This window comes from Trichoderma aggressivum, assembly GCF_033847375.1.
Source record: "Trichoderma aggressivum f. europaeum strain CBS 100526 chromosome Unknown scaffold_085, whole genome shotgun sequence".
NCBI classification, from domain to species: Eukaryota; Fungi; Ascomycota; class Sordariomycetes; order Hypocreales; family Hypocreaceae; genus Trichoderma; species Trichoderma aggressivum.
Genome location: NW_026946451.1, coordinates 53,449 through 74,373, shown reverse-complemented (window position 1 = coordinate 74,373; position 20,925 = coordinate 53,449). Strand labels below are relative to the sequence as shown.

Below are 20,925 nucleotides of genomic sequence, written 5' to 3'. Positions count from 1 at the left end.
GATTTTGAACCAAAGGCTGGGGCGTAGCCTTCCTCTGACCTAGCTGTTGCAGCTTTACTGAACCTCTTGATAATAAATATAACCTCCATCTTGAAACAAGCTGCACAATGATGTTGACTATTATTTGTCACTAAAAGATTGCAATTGGTGCCTCCATAGAATATACTGCGTGGGGGCAACATGGCTTGCCACGGGACCTGAAATGCGTACGTGTGACATGCATCACAAGTTACTCTAGGCCTATTTCTGTCGCCTTCTTCAAACTATCAGTTTGTGTATTTACGGGGGCCAAAGAAGCTCGGAAGCTGAAAGATGATCGCGGTGGCGAGGTAGACTGGACACGAGGTCGATTTGCACTTGGTGCGTCTAGGTAGGCTGAGATGATGCCGATGTTGAGCGGCTTTCTAGTCCGGAAACGGAGCAGTGAGACAGGGTTTGACATATTCAACTGAGTTTGGAATGCAATGAAGCTGCTAGTTATCAAGACAGGCAGCAGCACAAGGAAAATGTCAAGCCTCAACATCATGAGCCGTAGTAGTCACATCTTGGCGTTTTGTGGGTTAACATTTTGGTGGGTGAAAGTGCTAGGATGATTGGGCACTGGTTTTGGAGCATACTTGTTATATCTGCGATGGGAATTTCTCACACTGTTATTCTATAATATAGGCTTTTTTAAGCAAGGGTGCAGAGTCTAAGAGGGAAAAAAGAAGAAGTAAAATTCGTCATGGCTGTGGAAATGTCGGGGGCGGGGCCTCAAATGGTTGCATCAGCGCTTTCATTGCCAAATACGAAGCTATCAGACTAACTACAAGTCATATCAACATATACCTTAACCAAATTGGAAAGTATTTTCATATTTGCAGATATATATGGAGTTACACAGAGGGAGAATGTGTGTTCTTCGTATCATGGTGTATTTGCTTTCTCCTGTGGATTCAAGTGCCGAACCTGGGAGATTGCCGAATTAGGAAATCAACCTGATACATGGACCAATTATCGTTGAGCAGATAAGGGCAGTGGGGCCATCAGGGTTGGCGGGTAAAAAGGCCCATTCATGAGTGGCAGAATTCAAAATAAATAAAGCTATGATTCAATAATTTATTTTCTTCTTTCTTAGGCGAGTAATATGATTTTATGTTACTGCTATAACTCCCAGCACCAACTGCGGCGCTGACGTGGATGTAAAAGAACTTGGCTGAAGAATTGTACTCGGCACACGAGCAATAGCGGGGATGCTCCCTAACAGATGACCGTATAATGCGTTCGTTGTGGTCCATAGCAGTGGTGATACACCCCAGATACCCAACATCCCTCCCTTCAAGCCGGCAAAGTGAAGCTGAAGGACTTGGAACCACGAGTAGGCGGACCATAGTATCCGCAAGTGATCCCCCCCAATCTTCTGCTTCGTTTTCAGGCTCATGCGAATGACTTAATAGCACGATTGGTTCGCAGTGTCAGGATTGGAGGGGGGGCTTCTGATGGTGTGGACATAGCGATGAAGGGGTTGACAGACTGCATCCCCCATCACTCCGCTTAGATCCAAAGGATCAGCGGTAATTTTTACACTTTATCTCTTTGAGAGGAAGATCGTCTGCCAGTCGGATGCGAACTAAATATTTGACTTACGGTGTATCATGTACATAGTCTACGAGTATGCCCCCGGCGAGGGTGAGTTGTCGGTGATAGGTGGATATAGCAGACAGGTTGGCAGTGAGAGAACAGAGCTAACGAGGCAGTCAGAAAAAGAGAACCCCATACCGAAGTTAAGAAGGATGGTGTCTAGCCATAGCAAGGTACTATGTGACTGCCGAATTCTTGCATCGTCTCATTAAGAAGGCGAGATACTTGTGATGAGGAAGATAGCCTGACTGACAAATCCGCCGTAGCTGGATGCTCGCAAGAACCTTAGTACTCCTTCAAGGCTAGAAGTCAATGCAAGGAAGGAATGACCAGCTTGGCATCTAAAGGGAAGTGAAATGGTCCATTGAGAGGGTAGAGAGGATTCCCCAGAAGTGCCATTAAATTCAGCCGCAAAAAGTGCAACTGACCTAGTCTGCATTGGAAGATGATGGGCCTTGCGCGCTCTGCAACTCTGGTGGCTACTGCTCACCGCAGCAGTTTTTAACTCTTAGCAGTAGTACTCAATTGCATCACATCGTCGGGGCTGCCGAGAAGCGCATTAGCCCAGGCGTGTAGCGGCGTAGAAGCCAATCGCATACATTAGTAGCTGAAGCTGCCAAGCCTGCAGAGTGGCGGCGCTGGCTGCGGCAGGAATGTGCAAACTCGTATGACTTTTTTCTCCAGGTACTAATGAGGGAAAGGAACCTTCTTCTCCTTTAGCCTGCCTTCGGGCTAATTATCCCGTTGGTACCTGTCACGTTCGGTATTCAATTTTGTCCGACCCATCTTGGTGGTGATAGTACCCCGCAATGATCTGCGACAAAGAAGCCATAATCCTTTTACAAGCTTTTCCTTGTTTTGCAAAATGAGAGCCTCGACACCAGCCAACCGACATTTAACGCAGGCACAACTGGCTTTGGTCAACCCTCAATGCAGTGTAACGGGACTCATATCGGAATATTTCTGGCCCAATGAGGCGTTTGAACCTGGCAATCCTTCACCAGCCAGACGTGGACACGATCAACAGTCTGAAAAAACAAGTTTCATGCCTGGTTGACCGGGCGCTTGACCAGAAACCCGCGTGTATACTGCCACAGACACCAGCGTTGCTGACCAGTTCCTCATTTGAGCGCAAAGATGCGAACACTTCATACCGAACTTACACGGCAGCGTGGAAATGTAAAAGCTTCAGATCCAGGTACACGTCGCTAACCTCCGAAGAAGTCCTACACTACTCCACGAACCCATGCAGACCGCAAACCCTGCTCTATCTTCTTTAGGCTACCCGTGCAGACCCGTTCTTTTTGTTTTTTCTGCATTTTTCTCACTGAACCTCCATTACGCAATTTCTTATTGATCACTTGCATCTGCTCTGCTCTGCTCTTTATTTAGCAGCTAAAACTAGCTCGTCGATGTGGCAGGGCCCTAGTCGGACTATGAATAACATCGAAGAAAATTCCGCAGCGTTCTTTGAATCCTCTGACCAAGGGTCTTTAAATCGTCTTCACAGTTTGGAGTGATATAGTCTCATAGCGCTCATTTTGTAGGACCAGTGTCCAATGGCATACTTGGCTGAAGGGAGCCAAGAAACATGTTCGAGCCCCCAACCATGAGTCACGATGGATATAGCAATGAACATGTCTGTAGTAGCGAAAATCATGCCCGGCATTCACTTTTTTTTTGCATTGCCATGCTCAGTTCTCAAGCATGTGAATCTTACGCTATTATGTGAGTCACTCTTCTGAAGATGCATTTATGATTTGTCATTTGTTGCCGCCGTCCCCCGGATTGCTTAGCGGCATCTAAAGGATTATGGAGTGTAATGTCAAAGGGGTGATGTCGTTTTACTTGTCATTTTCATACCAGCTTCTCGGTGGCCAGATTTAGTCTCAAGGTAAAGTAGCTATACATGGGAAATGTTGGAAGGGCCGTATAGTAGTCAACAAATAACATGCCAAGATGGCGTATTTCTCGTGTATGCAATGTTATACCTACGCCTGAAAGAGCTACAATTGGCGGCAATACAAGATATTTCGGTGCCATACTTCTCAAGTCTTACTCTAAGGCTGAACTGACGTGGAATTACCAAGGTAGCTCTTACATATCGTCATAAAGACAAGATATTACGGACATCTATCAGATTAAATCAGGTCCCGATCGGAGCAAAGCTGCGCAATATAAACCGTTGAACTACCCTGGATTTTCTTACCCACCCATTTAACAAAAAGTTTGGTAGTCGTAATCATATCTGTATGCAGTCAATGCCCCCGGCATCTGGGGTTTATTGAAGAGGGTGCGTGATCTTACGTGCTGGGATCCAGACAAAGGGGCACCCGTCAGCGCAGGGTTTCATCTGATGTGGGAGAAGCTAGAGTAAAATCCGAACTGATTCCTACAAATAAACAGGAGGGTATATAATGGCATTCTTGGTTCGACCCTTCTTGAAGCATGTAAATGATGGGGTGTGCATAGCCAATTTTAGCGCAATATGTTGTCATCCGGGACGAAAGTATCCGGGGATAGATATGAGATCTTCACCCCTGTTGGTATTTGACATGTCGAGTCAACGGAAGCACATTATCTTCAGTACTCAATTGCGTCGACATATACATCGGTGGACGTATATTTGGGGGAACAATTGGCTGGGAGAAGTAATTATGGCACATATTGTTTGTAGATGACAGCTTCGCCATCCAATGCTTTGGATGGCATTATATACAATGTACTGACAATAGAATATCTTGTTCCGGCCCATATAAGAATTGTATATGAAGTCATACCACATATTCTAAGTTGAATATATGTGTGACACACGCAGATGAGTTCATTTTGCGTATGCAGCGGATATTTTGGATATATAGCTGTTACATTACAATAAACCTCTTTATTCAACATGAAGATGATCTAGATATGACCGGAATTTTCCTCTTTTCCAAACTGCAAAAGTAGACATGGCCCTTAGGATAATGTGTGGCTTATAAGACTTTTCCTCAATCCACTGAAGCTCCCAAATCTCAGCCTCAGTAGCATTTTTGATAGCATCAAGTGAGAGCTTGCTACAATCATATAAATAGATAGAATTAGAGACTTTCAGGAAACCTTATTGCCCGATCAAAGAGTAATTTGCAAGAGATTTCGAAGGCTGTCCCTGATCTCTGTGTTTATCCAATAGCCAGTGAGCCTGCCGGTTGCTTCTGAGTTTAGAATGAGAAGCCTTTGAATCCAGAACTCACATATACATGCTATAATGAGACATTTATATAAGGGGTGTGGTTTGTGATGAGCCATCAACTTGGTCTTGTCATTGAAAGACATCGACATGGTGTCTATCGGAAACTAATGGGCTTCACTGATTCAATCGGTCTTGCACACGAAAGATATCTATCTTATCGATCAATCTATGTGATAGTGGAACACCACCGTCCGCTTCGACTAGCTAATCCGCAAAGTTGTGATTCAAACGTGACAGCAGTAAGTGATCCGATCAGCATTCCCGCTGTCTCTCCCACTCCAATGCTCCCAAGGGCAAATTCCGCATTGGCGTCTGGATTCCTACTCAGATACTCCATTGCGGCGCCATATATGTTCATATACATCATTCCTCTCAGCCAGCCAATGCAAGATATAAGGCCAAGTACAAAGTATATGTTTGCGCTCAGCATAAGTGATGTGTTGAGGATGGCAGCGAGACAGCAAACCACCAACAAAGCGAAGAGAAGTCTCGGTCTCCTGGTGCGAAACAAAAGGGCGGTTGAGCGAGCAATCAAATCTCCAATCTGGAATGCAAGACCATATGTGGCTGAAAACGACTGATACCCTGAGAAGCTTCGCAGTGCGCGACTGGCACGGGGTGTTCCTGAGGACACGAGGCCCTGTGCTGCAGTAACAAGAAGAAGAGGGTCTATACACAGCCGAAGCAGCTTGCTGCTCATCAGCTGCATGTTACGATGGATGCGTTCCCGGAAACTAATCGTTTGCGAGTGACTTTCTGCAGTGATCAGGGTGGATTTATGGCTTTCCATCTCAACTGCAGCTTCATCTTCCCCGGCCAGTTCATTAACTGCCATAGTGCGCAGCACAGGAGAAGGCAGCACCAGGAAATAAGCAGCTACCATGGCCACCAGCAAATAGTAGACATAGCTTGTAGCATTACGCATCATAAGACCCATGCGTATCGTTAATATTGTTGGAAGGACGGCGCGCAATGCACCGCCAGCTGCGGATCCAGTCCCCCATCCCGCCAGAGCGGTCTTGCCGTAATGAGACAGCTGGCTCAAGAAGAAAACCTCAGCAACTGCAGTATTCGCCGAAGCAAGCACAGCAATCAGAATGCGGATAGGGGCAATAACGTTTGGAGGTGCGGCATTGGCAGTGACTGTGGCCAAGATCCAGCAACCCGAAAGCAAGGCCAGCCAAACCCAGTGTGGTGTGTAATGCAAGATATGCGGAACGAGGAGCTTGACCGCAATAGCAGGAAGCAACTCTATGAGTAACACAACAGGCAACGAAAAGGGCACAATGAGATAAAGGCTAGAAAAGATGATGTACGGAAGAAGCGTATTCGCAAAGCCTGGAGTAGCTGATGTTAGCTCCGCATACGGTTGGTGATGGCTCAAGCGACGGTGCGTCCACCAGACAGCACAATACGTGTACTCACCAACAATTCCAAAAGCAGTAAATGTCCGCAAGTCCCATCCGGCAGTAAATACGGACCCAGATCCGCGAACAGGAAGCTTCACTACCGACATGACGGAGATGCAAGGTGGGAATCAGCATTGTAATCCGGCGTCGATGTTAGAGCTACAACTAGCTCAAGTAGCCTCACTACTCAGTGTAAAACTCGTCCTCCTCGCTCGACTCTGCGAGTCTGCGTTGAATCTTCAAGTCTGCGCCTCTCGTCAATAGAGGTAGATCACATGGGTATCATAAGTTTTGAGCCGCGCTCTTCTCTTATCGGCACTCAACAGGCCGCCAGCCCTGGCAGTTATCACCCAGGTGACCAAGCTGCGATGAAACGTCCTCAACCTTTTCAGAACTTTTTAACCTTTAACCTTTGTATGAGGCACATTCAATCTCACACCCACAAGCAGAGAAACGGCCAACGCCCAGAAGATGGGATGACGTTGATGGTGTGCAAACTCGGCCCCTTAGAAGATGATCCTCGCCCACGTGCGGTAGCGCCAAAACAGTCCCGGATCCGCCTGACTCAAAGCCGTAGAGACGAACGACGATAGCACGACCAAGACCCCAGCCCAGCTTATATACAGAGTGCCTCGAATCGACTTTCAACTAGGTAATCAAATGCCAAGTCATGGCGACGCGCAAGCTCAAGTCTATTTATCCGCATCTCCGTTAAATCCCCTTAATGGACAGCCAATCACTGCTTGATTCGGCTAACTGTTGCCGCAACGACCCACGTTCTGTAAGTTGCATGTAAGCTGTAATCTGTAACAGACGTTGAAACTCGCAAATGGTGATGGGCGACAAATCAATACTCCAGTAGACGCATGTTCTACAATGACTGTTGTTCTAATTCGGTAACTATTCTTCCTCTCTTTCTATATACTAGCAGTACTGCGGCCCAAGAGAAAATATCGTAAGTTGCGGTGCTCTCTAAAAGCTCTCAACAATCGTCCAAAGTGCCAAGCATCTTATCGGTGTAAACGAAAGATGAGACGCGCGTCCTCTCGAATCTTTTCCAGTGTGTTTAGCCGATCCGCATCCAATAGAGAGTATCGCGCTCTACCAAGTCACGAGCGTCATGAGCATCATCAAGCTGCATCTACCAAAAGCACCGCATTGCGGCGATGTTCGCTGTTAGTATGTCAAGGGGCGCTATTGCAGGTGTTGGGCCTGGTGGTTCTCACCATCAGCCTCTTCTATTCCGCTCTGGTAATTATTCGCTTGCCCTTCTTTGCTCTTCGAATTCAATCTGATCGACATACAGTCTGCTTCTGCACAGCTTCAATATGGCACTCCTTCATCGAATAGACCACCGTCTTCAGGTGTCCTGCCGCGAGAAGCCCTAGAAGCCTTCAACTCCGTCGCCCCAAAACATGCAGGCGGCGACCTTCAACTGCGCATCTTCATGCCCGCTGACTCGCCTCACATCAACCTGTGTAAAAGCATCATGTCCGCAGTCGCTCTGGGCTATCCTCTGCCTACCTTGCTCAACTGGGACGGCGAGTTCAACCGCCCGGAGTGGCACTTTGCAGGAAGCCACATCGCAAAACTCGAGAGCCTGCTCGCCGCGATTGAGCAAATGCTAGGCGGAGCAGAAGTTGATGGGGGCGCCGACGACGACGACCTGGCCGTTCTTGTTGATGCCTATGATATATGGTTCCAGCTGCCCCCCTCGGTGCTCATCCAGCGATACCATCAGCTCAACAACGAGGCCAACGAGCGACTGCGCAAACAGTGGCGAGCAGCACAACAAGACTCAGCTTCTGCCTTTCCAGTATCGCCCCCGAAACAATCCATCATCGTCACCACTGCCAAGGACTGCCAGCCAGACAGCGAATCCGGCTCCGACCCTCATTACGACCACTGGCCGCAGTCTCCCATGCCAAGAGATCTATATGGAGAGGGCACCGACCAAGTCCTGCCTCTTCTCTTCGACCCAGCCCGCAAATACAAAAAGATCCGGCCCCGTTGCATCAACAGCGGCATGATCATGGGCACCATGCGCTCCCTCCGCCAAGTCCTCAGGCGCTGCAAGCGCAAAATCGAGACCGTCGCCCGCAGCGGCCGCCAGCTATGGAGCGACCAGGCCTTGCTTGGCGAAGTCATTGGCGACCAGGAGATGTGGCGCGAGTGGATGCGAGAATTGGGCAGCTCGTGGGACGGCAGCGGCTCAAAGTACGACTTGTCGACCCTCAGCCCCGAAGTCCGCGACATTGCGACAAAGGCCCTCGTGGGCGAGCAGTTTGAGTTTGGGATTGGACTTGATTACAATTTCACGACTATCCCAGCCACGTGTTCTGCAGAAGAAGATGGTTACTTTGTCAAACTCGACGACGAGAAGGCTGTGAAGGAGCAATCTCTGAAAGCTGGTGTACCCAACGGTGCTCGTATAAGCGGCGCCCCAAAGGAATTGAAACCGGAAAATCTCGATGGAAGCCCCCTTTCCAAAGTCTCATGGGGCCAAGTTCCTCTCTACACCGACTTCTTCTTTGGCGTCGCCCCCGTGGGAATCCACCACAACGCGTACATCAACGGCCTCAAGTCTTGGAGGTTGAACAACTGGTGGTCCATGATGTGGTTCTATCCCCGATTGCGAGAGCTCGTTTCTGCGCATCTACAACCACCCCAAGACAATGACGACCCAAGACCGCTTCTAAACATGTCTTCGCAGCAAGATGGAGGCACAAACTTGGTCTACTGGCCACCAAAGGTGCAACACCAGAACAAGCAAGTAACGGTATTTGAATTAGCAAAGGAGGAGCACCCAGCTAGACTCGTGCCTATAGATTGGGACGGCGTCTGCCAAAAGGGAAGCAAACCGTGGCATGAGACGCTGTTTGGGGATGGAAAAGGGCCATTAGAAACACGGCGGTCCTGAAGATGTATGACGGCAGCACGGTCGAGATTGCTATTCCGCAGAGTTTGGGATAACATGATACTCTTGGCAATTTTAGCACCCACATGGGATTGAATGATACCCTTTGATTCTTGGTCTAGTTCATAGCATAGCTTAGGATATATGACTGTTGATGAAATATCCTCTTCGCGCCGTATATCCTACTAAATTCTTTCACATGAAGACTGCATCAGTATGTGATGATAGCCTGATACGACACAAAATCACGGAAAAGGCAACTCATTAAGCAGTATCAATATAATAACATTTCTCTTTCAAATCGTAGCATAAATAAGATTGATTTATAAACATCCTCAAATTGGACCCGTGATTTACAGATAAGCTGCTTCTTCATTCACCCTCACAATTTCGCAGAGACTGCGCATAAACAGCACGTCCGCATCTTCAATGTCCATCTCCACCATCTTCTCATCCGCATTATCGCTTTCAGCCATCAATCTCGCGGTCGCTATCAAACGCCGTATGCACCGCAGCAGCTCAGTCTGAATGCTCCGGATCGCCATATCCTGGTGAGGCAAAGTAGCCAAAGGGCTCGTGGTCATGAAATCTTCCCTGCCCCAGTGCGAGGAGCTGATTCTCCTTGCAGAGCGGATGGATGCAGCTGAAGTGGAGTTGGCTCCCTCATTGAGGCCCAAGAGAGAAGCTGCCTTCTTGGGGATGTCGTCATGTTGTGATCCAACGGGTGAGCATGCGCGCCCACAGCCAAATGAAGTCGGGTACCGCGCAACGAGGGCGGAAACGTAGTTATACGCGACAATGTGGGAATAGAGCGCATCACAGATGTAATCGGAGCAGTTGCCAAATACATTCTTGATGGATGTCCACGGCTTGGGGGATTCCAGTGAGCTTAAGCTGGGTGATTGCAGCAATCTTGCAGTTGGGGTGTGTACATCACGCGTCCGTTGGTTCGACTGTTGTGATCCGCGTTTTACCACCCTTCTCCATAACGACTGCTTCGACGATGTAGGGGTCGAGCATCGTGAAATTGGGAGAGGAGCAAACTCTGTCCCTGGGTTCCTAGCTTTCCTGGAGTATGCTCGAATCGTCTCAATAGTCAAGCTAGAAGAGAGGAGCATCGTCTCAGGAAAGCACGCCGTGGTGACTCTCAGCGTCTCCATAACGTCAGGTGGTAGAGGCACCACCCGAGCCAGCTCATCGCTCTGGAACGGCAGAGAAAAGAGCTGCGCGCTCCCGTTGAGCCACATCTGCACGCTGGGAAGAGGTGATGGAGGGGGTGAGGGGCGGATATAGACACTATCCGCCCTTGTTGCATACTTTGAATCAATAGATGACACAAATTGATTGTATTCTGTTCTGGCACAGTCGCTATTCGCTGTAGCTTCGATGGGATGATTATTCGCTGATCTTATAATTGATCGGTTGCTGGTACGCCGAGCGAGGCCACTCTCGGGCATGTAAGGCATGGTCTGTGAATGCGGCGTGGGAGGAGTGTATTGGGACATGGGTAGATAAATGCTTTCGGGGCTGTCGGGGTACTGCATTTGAGTCTGGGAGTGCCTCGAGTATGGTGTGGAACTTGGCCGCCACGCCGGGGCCGTCGAGTTGCTCAAGTGTTGCCCTGGAGGTGACGCGAGAGCAGCAGCGTCTGCGACCGAATGTGATTTCCGATGCAGAAGTTTATGCATGTTGCCGCTTGAGGACCTAGAGTCAACTCTGGCTTCGAATTCCGGGGGCGTTGGCGGTCTTGGTGAAAGGTGAAGCACGGTGCCATAAATGCCAGCATCTTCCTCGCGGTCATCCTCTACATCTGAATCGGTTTCAATCCAGCTGCTTTCGCAGCGAGAGCTCTCCGACGGCGACATTGACGACAACTTTGGCAAAGTTATCTTTCCTCTTGCCGGATCCAGCGAGCACACATTTGTATCCATGGACTGGCGTCGTGTGAAAAAGGAGGGGGGAGCTGCATCGTATACAGACGATGCATCAGTTTCGGTTGCAGAGCACGAATCAGACGCTGCCTCACCAGACCTCGCGTCTTCCTGCTGATCGAGGAATGAGACCATTGAATTTCGCTCCTGGATAGCCCCGAGGGTTTGAACGCGCAAATAGCCCGATTGGTATGGCGACGACAGAGAAGAGGCTCGATAGGGGTTCATGGTGGCTATTGACTTGTCGGTGCAGTGGTCAAACGGTAAGGGGGAAGAAGAAATTGGTGAGCCGGCTGTCATACTTCGAGCTGCGAAGATGATCTTGGACAACTCTAGGTCTTGAACCAAAACTTCGGGGAAATAGTCGTCTACACGCTGTTCAAGAGCTTCTTCAGGAATCTGATTTGTAAGACTTGAACAGGAAGATGTCGACAAGGTAAGCGGTAGCAGGCCCTTCATACTTGATACCGATCTCCGCGTGGCTTTGGCCAGGGTCTTGTTGGTCGGTGCGCTCTTTGAATTGTTGGCAGGTTGTTCTAGAAAACCAGTTGGCGAAGTCGCGATTTGTGAGCTCGCCTCCGACATCTAGGCTGCCTCTGTTCACAATATTTGTCCCGGCAGTATTAGGCTGGTATCATAGAGGAATCAGCCAGGCTATATCTATCAGGATGCCTCGGCCACTGAAGGAGGGTAGGGTTGTTGTACGGGAGAACTGGTGGAAGAAGGAGCGAGACACGGACAGAGTCAAACACAAGGGATGAAATGTTGGTGAGGCGTCTGTTGTGTTGCGTGCGTACTGGAAAATTTTGAGAAGGGGAGGGGAGAAGAAGGAGAAAAGGGTCATATGACGGCGTTTAGAGAATAACAGCTCGAGATGGCTTTATTTCCAAACGTATAGACCATGCTCGTAAGATGAGGTGCCTGATACACTCAGGACCGGCTAAGAAGCCGATCTGGCACATGCATACATACGAGAACAAGATATCTCGGGTCTCAACTAGAATAGCAGCGTTCCTGTAGGGAGCCTCATTGGGATGGACGGAGCCTGGAGACTTTTGAGAAGGGTGGCTGCATCCTAGTTAGTGGCACAGCCAAAACGAGCAAAGACCATGCCCAGGGGTTGGCGCGGGCCAGAAGAAAGATGCAGCTCTCGTTTAGTGCAAGGGCACTGCTAGCCCGTGATTTATTGACTCCGAGGGGGAGGGCGACCAGAGCAAAAGCAAAACCAGAACATGGCCAGATCCAACCTCTCAAGGTCAAAGCTCAGGCCGCCACCTGGCCATGAATCCTCAGATGGCTGACTGCCGCGTCGTTCCAGAGAAGCACGAGCAGGAGTTCGGCATACTTGTATGCCGTCTGCCTCGGACTGTATCGTTTTTTGTAAGTGTCATGAAACAATGACAGGCAGTAGGAGGGGCATAGATGTTGGCAAGCGTGTGTGTGTGTCAAGGTCGAGAGAGCGCTGGCCCATGTTGCCTCTTTCATATGGCATTTTCCCCTCACCCATAGCCTTCTGCAAGGGATCAATGCTTCACAGCCAATCATCCCTCCTGGCCATCATAGTCGGTGTATTCCCAGCTAGCCAGAGCCAAGGACGAATGATGCCTGCCCTCCTTGATATGCACGAATCTTGTATATCATGTCGTACCAAGATGGCGATGGCAAATTTCGGCTCGGCATGGATCCGTTTAAAGCGCGACAGTCATTTCGCGGAAGCCAGGACTCTGCCATCCACGGACAGCTAGAATAAGACAGTCTTGTGCGACTGCAACCCGAAACCCACGGAAGCAACCCCCGAACCAAAGTCATAGCACATGTAATTGTATGCAGTCACTCGACTAGTAGTGGTCCTTGCCAGTGGCTTTTTTTTCTTTTCCTTTTCATCTCTTTTGGCCGTCAGAGGATGGCGTGAGGAGCGGAGTTTTCGGAGCACCTTTGCAGTACTTGTAATTAGCTGCGTCATATCCATCCTCGCGCACGGCCAGCATGGAAGTCAGAGCAACAAGGCGTAGAGATGTGGACAAGACTCCGCAGCCAGAGTCATCTGGCCACAGCTTTTGGTAAATTCCCGCCGGGTGGGAGTAGCACGGAACTCTGTCCCGTGCCATATGGGGCGCTGAGGCTGCCACCCCTGCGCTTGTTGTTGGCTGCTAACAAGAAAAAGAAACGAAAGAAAAAAGCAAGTCGAGCCACGAGTCCAGGCCTGAGAAGGACAGGGTGCGCATCGTATCCCGTGCCTGGCAAGGACAATAGATGGCTATTGAAGCCGTGATGCTCATTGGCCCATCGGCACCTCACCAGGACTCACCAGGGTATCGGTATCCTTGAGGGCATCCAGGAGCAATGCAAGCCATTTCATCTCATTGTGTGTTCCGGCGCTGCAGTTCCTGTGGGGGCTCGAGGCATCCACCACCACATGGCCGGCCTCTGGATAATGAGCTGAGCGAGTCCGGAGACCCCACAGATCAACCTGCAGTTAGATTAGGTAGATATCGCGGCAGAGAAGGGGACAGGGGAGAGGGTCAAGGGAGAGGCAGTCCAGTCGAGGCCAAGGCTTGTCGACGCAAGGGACGCAGGTGATGAGCTGGCATCCGGTTGAGAGCGGCGACATGCAGGGGCACCACCCTGAGGAGCCGCGGCAGCAGTAACTGCAGTGCCGTCATTTGGACGGGTCGACGAGACATTAAACTTGACAGCCACAGCAGCAGGCGAGAGATTGGAGGCGGAGATGAAGTTGAGGAGAGAGTTGAGAGATGACGCTATGCAGGGAGAGCTGCAAAATACCTGCATAATCAGATAAGTCGCTTGCATTGAGCGCTAGATCGTGGCCACCTGCACTAAGGAATGAGCGCTAGCGGCCGGCTTCAGAGGGCCGAGTGGGCTTTGGAGGCGCTGAAAAGGCCTGGAGCTACAGCTTATAGTACTGGCTGCACCACAGAGCGGGTCATCATGCACTCCATCGGACGTCGAAATTCTTTTTTTTTTCCTCCAACGGCTAGCCAGCGTTTTTCCCTTGCTTCAAACATTCGAGCGTGAGAGATCATACGACGTCCGCAAGACCAAGCGGAGAGTTGTCAAGCGCTTGTCACTTTAGTGCAACGCACGTCTGCAGCCAATTCTAGCGAGAGAACCATTGGCAAGTAGCATCTCCTTGGCGGAACCTGGGCTGTTGTCTCGACTCGACGATCAACTGTCTGTCAACCCCGGCGGCATTGATATCATATCAAGCTGGTGGCTTCAACACTACGGAGACACACACTCGAAACGCCACTGTCCAACGTCTAGCCAATCTCAAACCATAGCCGTTATGCTGTCGGACGAGCTCTTTTCGTCGGTGTGCGGCCCGCCCATCGCTGCCAACACGGCGATATCAAAAGACGTTGGCATCTACGCACACACGCTCACTCCCACGTGGGCCGTCAAGGCATCCTTCAAGAAAAGCTCAGCTCCGGTTCACTGCCTGGCTCTAAGCGATAGCCACGTGTACGCTGCCCAGGATCAGAAAGCCCATGTCCATGTTTATTCTCGAGCTCGAGGAAACCAAGAGGCCCTTGTGCCCTTCCAGGAACGGATCCGGTGTATTGCCCTCGCTGGTGACGTTCTCGTTCTGGGAACAGCCGAGGGCCGGCTTATTCTTTGGGAGGTATGCTTAGCTTTTCTTTGCATGTTCCTTTATGTTTCCATGAAAGCTGCCAGGGTGCTTGAGTTCCCTGAGAGAGATGGTACAAAATGCTGACTACCATTGTCTAGACCTGTACCGGGCGGCAAATCACAACGCCTCCGTGCCATGTGCAAGCAGTAAGCTGTGTTGCTGCATCTCCCCACCATGTGCTCTCTGCCTCAGATGACTCCAACATCAATGTCTGGTCCTTGCCGCGCCTCCTTGAGCCTGGGCAGGATATCGGGCATGAGCCAGACAGGACACTGTCCAACCACCGAGGTGCCATCACCGATCTTGTCCTAGGCCCAGGCTCCAACCCCGAGACAAATTTGTGTGTATCTGCGAGCAAGGACAAGACTTGCATCTTGTGGAACTATCAGACAGGTCAAGTGTTGCGAACACTGCTGTTTCCCACGGCTCCTCTCTGCATCTCCTTGGATCCTTGTGCTCGAGCCCTCTTTGTCTCTTCCGAAGATCGAAGCCTCTATGTCGTTGAGTTTTATGGCGACAAGCCGCTTCTGGGATCCCGCAGCGCTGAGCTGGCATCTATAGTTATGCAAATCAACTCCCCCTTGGGGGTGGCTGATGAGGACGTCGGGCCTGCCTCTTGCATGGCAGTCAGCTATGATGGCACCTCAATCGTCACAGGTCACGTCAAGGGTAAGATTCTGAAGTGGAATCTCATCGACAACAGTCATCCCACAGGACTAGCAAACCTCAACGCATCTGTCACGAATGTTGCCTTTGCCCCTCTCCTATCAGAGAAGCAAAACAGCCAGGCCGCCACAATCATTAAGCCGAACCAATCTCAACGGCAATATACCCTGACAGCTCAGTTACAAGGCGACCTGAGCCACGGCACGAGATTTGATCGCATGCTTAATACCAATGGATTCTCTGACGAAACCATTGCACAAGCTTTGGCTTCATTTGGCGCCTCTCCGTCCACTTCATGACCAAAAGTGACCATTCTACAACGAGGACCTTTCGGCTGTGTCACGACTGGAGGGGTTTCTCTTTTTCACAGACAGCATTGCCAACGCTTCAGACTGGTCAGTGTATCGGAGGATCATTAAAAGTTGAGGGTTTTTTCTCCATGGGGGCTCCGGCCATGTCTCAATATTATCTTCTGATAGGCGAGCATACTATTCCTACACGTCCTTATTTTCATTTCAGTTCTAGCGCATGCTGTCTTGTTTCGGTCAGGGATAAAGATGATACAGGAGTTTGGCTCTTGGGGATCGCATTTAGTGGGTGCGTCAGTATTCTGATACCCAAAGGGACTTGATTGCATGGGGTTATAAAAAAAAGTTTTTGGTTATCACGGCGACGAATCAAGTCGACAACTTATATCACTTCGATACATCTCAGAGTTGATAGAGGGGATATTGTAGATGCAAATATGGAAATCGAAATATGGACATGGTTGTAAATATATATGCACATATTTAGTTTTAAAATATAAATGGCTATAGCTTCACCGGCATTTTCGCTCATTCAAGGTGCAGGGTGATAATTTTGTCTATATTGTGAGAATCAGGATGCTTCTCCTTGGATTACATGCGTACAAGTCTGCGTAAGACGTGCTGCAGCCCATGCAGAGCTAACGCTAGCAGGCACATTCCACGTAGGACATGGCCAACTTGAAGCCCTGGCTAAGACGGGCCACAGCCTCCAATATCCCGAATCCTCTCGGCTTCTCGGAGACAAGGCCAGACTCGCAGTTGAAAAAAGCGGCGGCCAAGCCTCGAGATGCGGAAGAGATTTGCCGGGCAAAGCTCGGATGGAGCGCTTTTTCGGAGCAGGGATTTCTCCGGCCCGACTAACACCGAACCGCAGGATTCCCGGCTCGTCATTATCAATGTTCTGGGGATATGGGAATTGAATGCCCAGACTTGCCAGAGGCAACAACACGCCAAGTCACCCGCATACAATGTCTTTAGTCCGCACCTTACGGGGTGACTTACCGCAGCAGGCGCGATCACTGGTACGTTGGCTTGTTGCGATGCGAATTGCGCGAGCAGCTTTGTTGCGTCAAAGCGGGCGGAAATGTTGTAGTGGGGGAAACCCGTGAAAAGAGCAATATTGGGTCTCTTTCAGCTATGGACACAGTCTCTGGCCTTGCGATGCAGCTCAGCTAACTCTGCGGACCTCTTCAGTATCGACAGTTGCTGCGGCAAAGCAACGAATTCGGCTCTTACAATTTCCGCGAGTATGCGAAACGACGGACCCGGGATGCTTTCCGAGAAAACGCTGCGGTAGAGGACGAGCGCAAGATCCAGGAGCTGATTCAGAAGGGGCTGAAGGAGCTTCAGACGATGAAGGTATGCTAGGGGAGTGCCCGCTTGTGCTTCCTCCAGCCCGGAAGATGCTGACGGCGCATGGCAGCGACAAACGGTTATCGGACAGTTTTACAAGCTGGATCGATTAGTGGTCGAGGGAGGACAGTCGGTAGGTTTTGACCGCAGCCTGGTCTCGTTCGACCACATCGCTAATGCAAATGGTTCAGGGCAAAGAAACGAAGTCAGGAGAGATAGTACGGCAAAGGGAGCAAGGGTGAGTTCAGGACTCTTCAGCAGCGAGAGGAGCAGCGCGCTAACACATTCGCCTTCAGCTACGATTGAGTTGATGCAAGCACACGAAAACGACAATGATAAACACGGAGGAATCCGATTGATGGCTGTACAGTAGGGTGGCAATGGGGCTTGTACATCATACATATATCACAGGAACATCGAGAGACCGGCTTTTCGGCTCGGCTTGGGAGTATTGCGGGATCGTTACGGGACAAACTTTAGACTACACAATCTCAACACCGATTGCGATAACTCGCGAGCCCCCAAGCTGGGCTCATCCTGGGGGGGGCTGTAGCTTGTCTGTATAACCTCGATGCTCAGATTCAGTGCTGCAGGCCACCAATTGAGGGCATAGGAATGTGCTGCAGTATCTCATCTTGCACGCCGGATGCAGCGCTCCATGTGAGGCGCTGTGTGAAATAAGGTGGCGGCTATCGCAAAGTACAAAATGCAAAGTTCACGCCACTTGTAAAAGCTTACAAGGTTCACAAGTGGCTCAATTAAGCATATCCTGATAGCCTCTCATAACACCATTACACCTTCATCACGATACCGCATCTACAATATGTCCAATGCTATCATGAATGTGCACCCTCATGTACGTCTGCGCAGACACTAAAATACCTTGGTAGGTACCTAGGCTGGTCTGCCTTGGATCCTTCAAGTTCTTACTGCAGCATGCGTGCTTATGTCATCCCCTGATTCTTCCCTCCAATTGGCTGATACGCCCATAGTCACAATCGTTTTCGCCAAACACTTTGGAGCGTGTTCACCATCAGTTGATTCCATCACTAACACGGTCGGTCAATCCAGCCGTTGCAGCATTACTCTACTCTGAGCATCGCCGAATTCTCCTCGCCTTGCTCAACGCCCATTGACCAGCGCCGATTCCAGTGTTGCGCCGTAACGGACAAAGGCCTCCGCTGCCGCAATTCACCCAGGCGCAATGGCCCCAGGAGTACGCTGTTCTCGTGTCCCATTGCCTCGCGGCGCCGTAAGCTGACCGTATTGCTCCAGACTCGACGCGCAAATCGCAGTGGCTACGTTGAGCACGACGATTTCGAAGGTTCGCCGCCGTTGCGCATCCCATTAACACGCGACACCCGCTGAGCTGATTGACGCAGGTCTCCCCGTCCGACAATGGCGCCACGAATGGGTCAATGTCGCGCCTCCGGTCCAGCAGGAGCAGCAGCAGCAGAATGACATCTGGGCCATCGAACTCATTCACGGCATGCCCAAGGACGCGACTCTGCTGCCTCCCCACACGCAGGAGCTGCTGCGCGCTGCGCGTTCCGGTCGCCTCTACAAACGACCGCATCCCAGTGAAGACGACGAGGCAGATGGCGAACCAACCATGCAGGAGAAGCAGGACAAGAAGGAAGATGACACGAGCGCTCAGGGCTATCAGATAAGGATCTGGAAGCAGCTCCCCAAGAACGTTGAGGCGCCGGGCATCTCGCACCTTGCGAAGCGGAGGAAGAACATCGTCACCATCGCGAGTCGGACCGTGGAGGAGAAGGTCCAGGGACCTACGGTGACGCGGGCCACGGTCAGGCGGATGGACGCAGCCGGAAATCCTTACACGGAAGAAGTCACACTGTCAGAGGGCCAGCGTGTGGAAGGCGAAGTCATTGCGACCAGAGTGGAGGCCATCGCCGCGCCACAGCAACATGCCTTTGCAGCCCCACCAGCATCGGCAGCCAGGAGACGACCACCGCCGCCCAAGAGAAAAGCAAAGGCAGGACCTGGAAGAGGCAAGAAGAAGATCAAGCAGCCGCTTTCAACAGAACAGCAGACTGCTGGAGCTGCTCCCGTCGCTGGAGCGGGAGCGGGAGCTGGAGCTGGAGCCGCAACAACGGTCAAGACGGAGGCCAAAGACTTGCTCGTAAGTAGCTGTGAGACAATTACCATTTAATGATGAAGCTAATTCATGTACAAATAGACACCCGCGCCGAACGAGAGCGAAGCGCCGAACCCAGACAGCGAGATGGGCGATGTTGACGGCGACGATGACGATGAAGAAGAAGAAGGTGACGATGGTGATGAGGGTGAGGAGGGAGATGAAGGCGAAGGCGACGAGACTGAGCTGCAAGATGAATCTATCCTTGACATCCCCAGAGATCAAGACGAGGAAATGGTCGATGCTTCCCATATAATTGATCGCTCCGACATCGAAATGAAGGATGAGCAGCCGGCACCGTCTGAACCTGCACCCAAGGAGCCCTCGCCTCCTCCGCCAACAAGCATCCCGGCGCTCGAAGAGCCATCGGATCGTCCAGCTTCTGTGCCACTCAAACAGGAAGACACACCGCCCAGGAATCCCGTCATTGTGCCGTCGCCATCTGAGCCATCGGTCGTTGCCGAGCCCGCAGCAGAAACGATTCAGCCTATGTTGGATGCGATTGCTGATAACACGGCGAACTCCACCATCGCTGAGCCCCCTTCCACGATCGTCGGGGAAGCTCCTCAGGAAGCTCTTAATCGTGACGTGCCACAGGCTGAAGATCTGCCTCCCCCGGACCAAGTGGGCAACATCTCCAGCCCAAAGGCCGAGGATGAAACCTCCCGAATCTCTGAGGGAACGCCCAAGGGACAAACGAGCAGCCAGCCAGACATCAACATCCAAAAACCGGTACTGTTGCATACACTGTCTACCATGACGGAAGATACCATCAAGCCGGAGGACTCGGTCTCAGTAACGGCACCTTTACCTGAATCGGAGGCACCTTCAGAGGTTGGAAATGTGTCAATAGATGACGCAAAGGAAGAAACTGCCCCTGCTAATACTGTGGCAGAACCCACCGAACCAGAGCCGACAGCTCCCGAGGTCGAGGGTGACACCCACATGACCCAGGAGAATGAGTCGGATCTGCTCGGTGGCTTGATGGGAGAGCTGGATCGTCAGGCGGCCGCAGCGCAGCTGTTGGAAGAAGCCATGCCCAACACCACACCCGCCGCCGAGGTCAAACCCGAGAGCCCTGTCCAGCCGACACTGCTTGAAGTTCCAGAGCCCGCCCCTGAAGATGCACCACCCGTCACCGAAGAGGCACCCGAACCTGCTCCAGAGCCAGAGCAGCAGCCAGAGCCGGAATCAAAGCTGGAACAAGAGTTGGAGCCGGAACCCAAAGCTGAACCAGAGTCCGAGCCTGTGGCAGAGCCTGATTCTGTGATGGAGCCTGAGCCCGTGGTAGAGCCTGAACCTGTGGCAGAATCCGAGCCTGTAGCAGAGTCCGAGCCTGTTGCAGAACCCGAGCCCGTTGCAGAATCCGCGCCTGTGGCCGAACCCGAGCCCAAACCCGAGGCAGAGCCCGAGTCTGAATCTCTACCTGTACCCGCGCCAGAGGAACAGCCTGTGGAGGAATCGACACCTCCAGTGAAAACAGAGCCTTCTGCTGCCGCTGAAGAGAAGGAAGAGGAGAAGGAAGACCCGCCAGCCAACGCGTAGGTCGTCTTGGCGGCTCAGCATTGGATTCGAACCTCTTTTGCACATAGGGAGATGTACTACTTGTATATGGCGGCGTTTGGATTTCTTGGGTCTTTTTGGTTGTGCTCCCCCCTGATATTGATATACGAGTTAGC

At 51.1% G+C, this 20,925-nt stretch overlaps 6 protein-coding genes across 6 annotated transcripts; 4 read left to right on the top strand and 2 right to left on the bottom strand.

Moving 5' to 3' along the window:
* Positions 1-5,018: 5,018 nt before the first annotated feature.
* Triagg1_10785 (uncharacterized protein) lies at positions 5,019-6,368 on the bottom strand (the record flags this gene model as incomplete). Its single annotated transcript, XM_062894894.1, has 1 exon — positions 5,019-6,368. The coding sequence occupies one exon, from the start codon at positions 6,366-6,368 to the stop codon at positions 5,019-5,021; it is 1,350 nt and encodes a 449-aa protein (XP_062750283.1).
* Positions 6,369-7,381: 1,013 nt separating this feature from the next.
* Triagg1_10784 (uncharacterized protein) lies at positions 7,382-9,181 on the top strand (the record flags this gene model as incomplete). The annotated part of the gene is made up of 3 exons (XM_062894893.1): positions 7,382-7,440; positions 7,494-7,512; positions 7,568-9,181. The coding sequence occupies 3 exons, from the start codon at positions 7,382-7,384 to the stop codon at positions 9,179-9,181; spliced, it is 1,692 nt and encodes a 563-aa protein (XP_062750282.1).
* Positions 9,182-9,531: 350 nt separating this feature from the next.
* On the bottom strand, positions 9,532-11,694 carry Triagg1_10783 (uncharacterized protein; the record flags this gene model as incomplete). The annotated part of the gene is made up of 1 exon (XM_062894892.1): positions 9,532-11,694. The coding sequence occupies one exon, from the start codon at positions 11,692-11,694 to the stop codon at positions 9,532-9,534; it is 2,163 nt and encodes a 720-aa protein (XP_062750281.1).
* Positions 11,695-14,416: 2,722 nt separating this feature from the next.
* Positions 14,417-15,726, top strand: Triagg1_10782 (uncharacterized protein; the record flags this gene model as incomplete). The annotated part of the gene is made up of 2 exons (XM_062894891.1): positions 14,417-14,752; positions 14,860-15,726. The coding sequence occupies 2 exons, from the start codon at positions 14,417-14,419 to the stop codon at positions 15,724-15,726; spliced, it is 1,203 nt and encodes a 400-aa protein (XP_062750280.1).
* Positions 15,727-16,703: 977 nt separating this feature from the next.
* On the top strand, positions 16,704-17,394 carry Triagg1_10781 (uncharacterized protein; the record flags this gene model as incomplete). Its single annotated transcript, XM_062894890.1, has 5 exons — positions 16,704-16,757; positions 16,930-17,094; positions 17,159-17,221; positions 17,280-17,326; positions 17,385-17,394. The coding sequence occupies 5 exons, from the start codon at positions 16,704-16,706 to the stop codon at positions 17,392-17,394; spliced, it is 339 nt and encodes a 112-aa protein (XP_062750279.1).
* A 517-nt stretch (positions 17,395-17,911) lies between these two features.
* Positions 17,912-20,791, top strand: Triagg1_10780 (uncharacterized protein; the record flags this gene model as incomplete). The annotated part of the gene is made up of 4 exons (XM_062894889.1): positions 17,912-17,944; positions 18,160-18,412; positions 18,471-19,231; positions 19,289-20,791. 4 exons carry the CDS (start codon positions 17,912-17,914, stop codon positions 20,789-20,791), a joined length of 2,550 nt encoding a protein of 849 aa, XP_062750278.1.
* Positions 20,792-20,925: the final 134 nt, after the last annotated feature.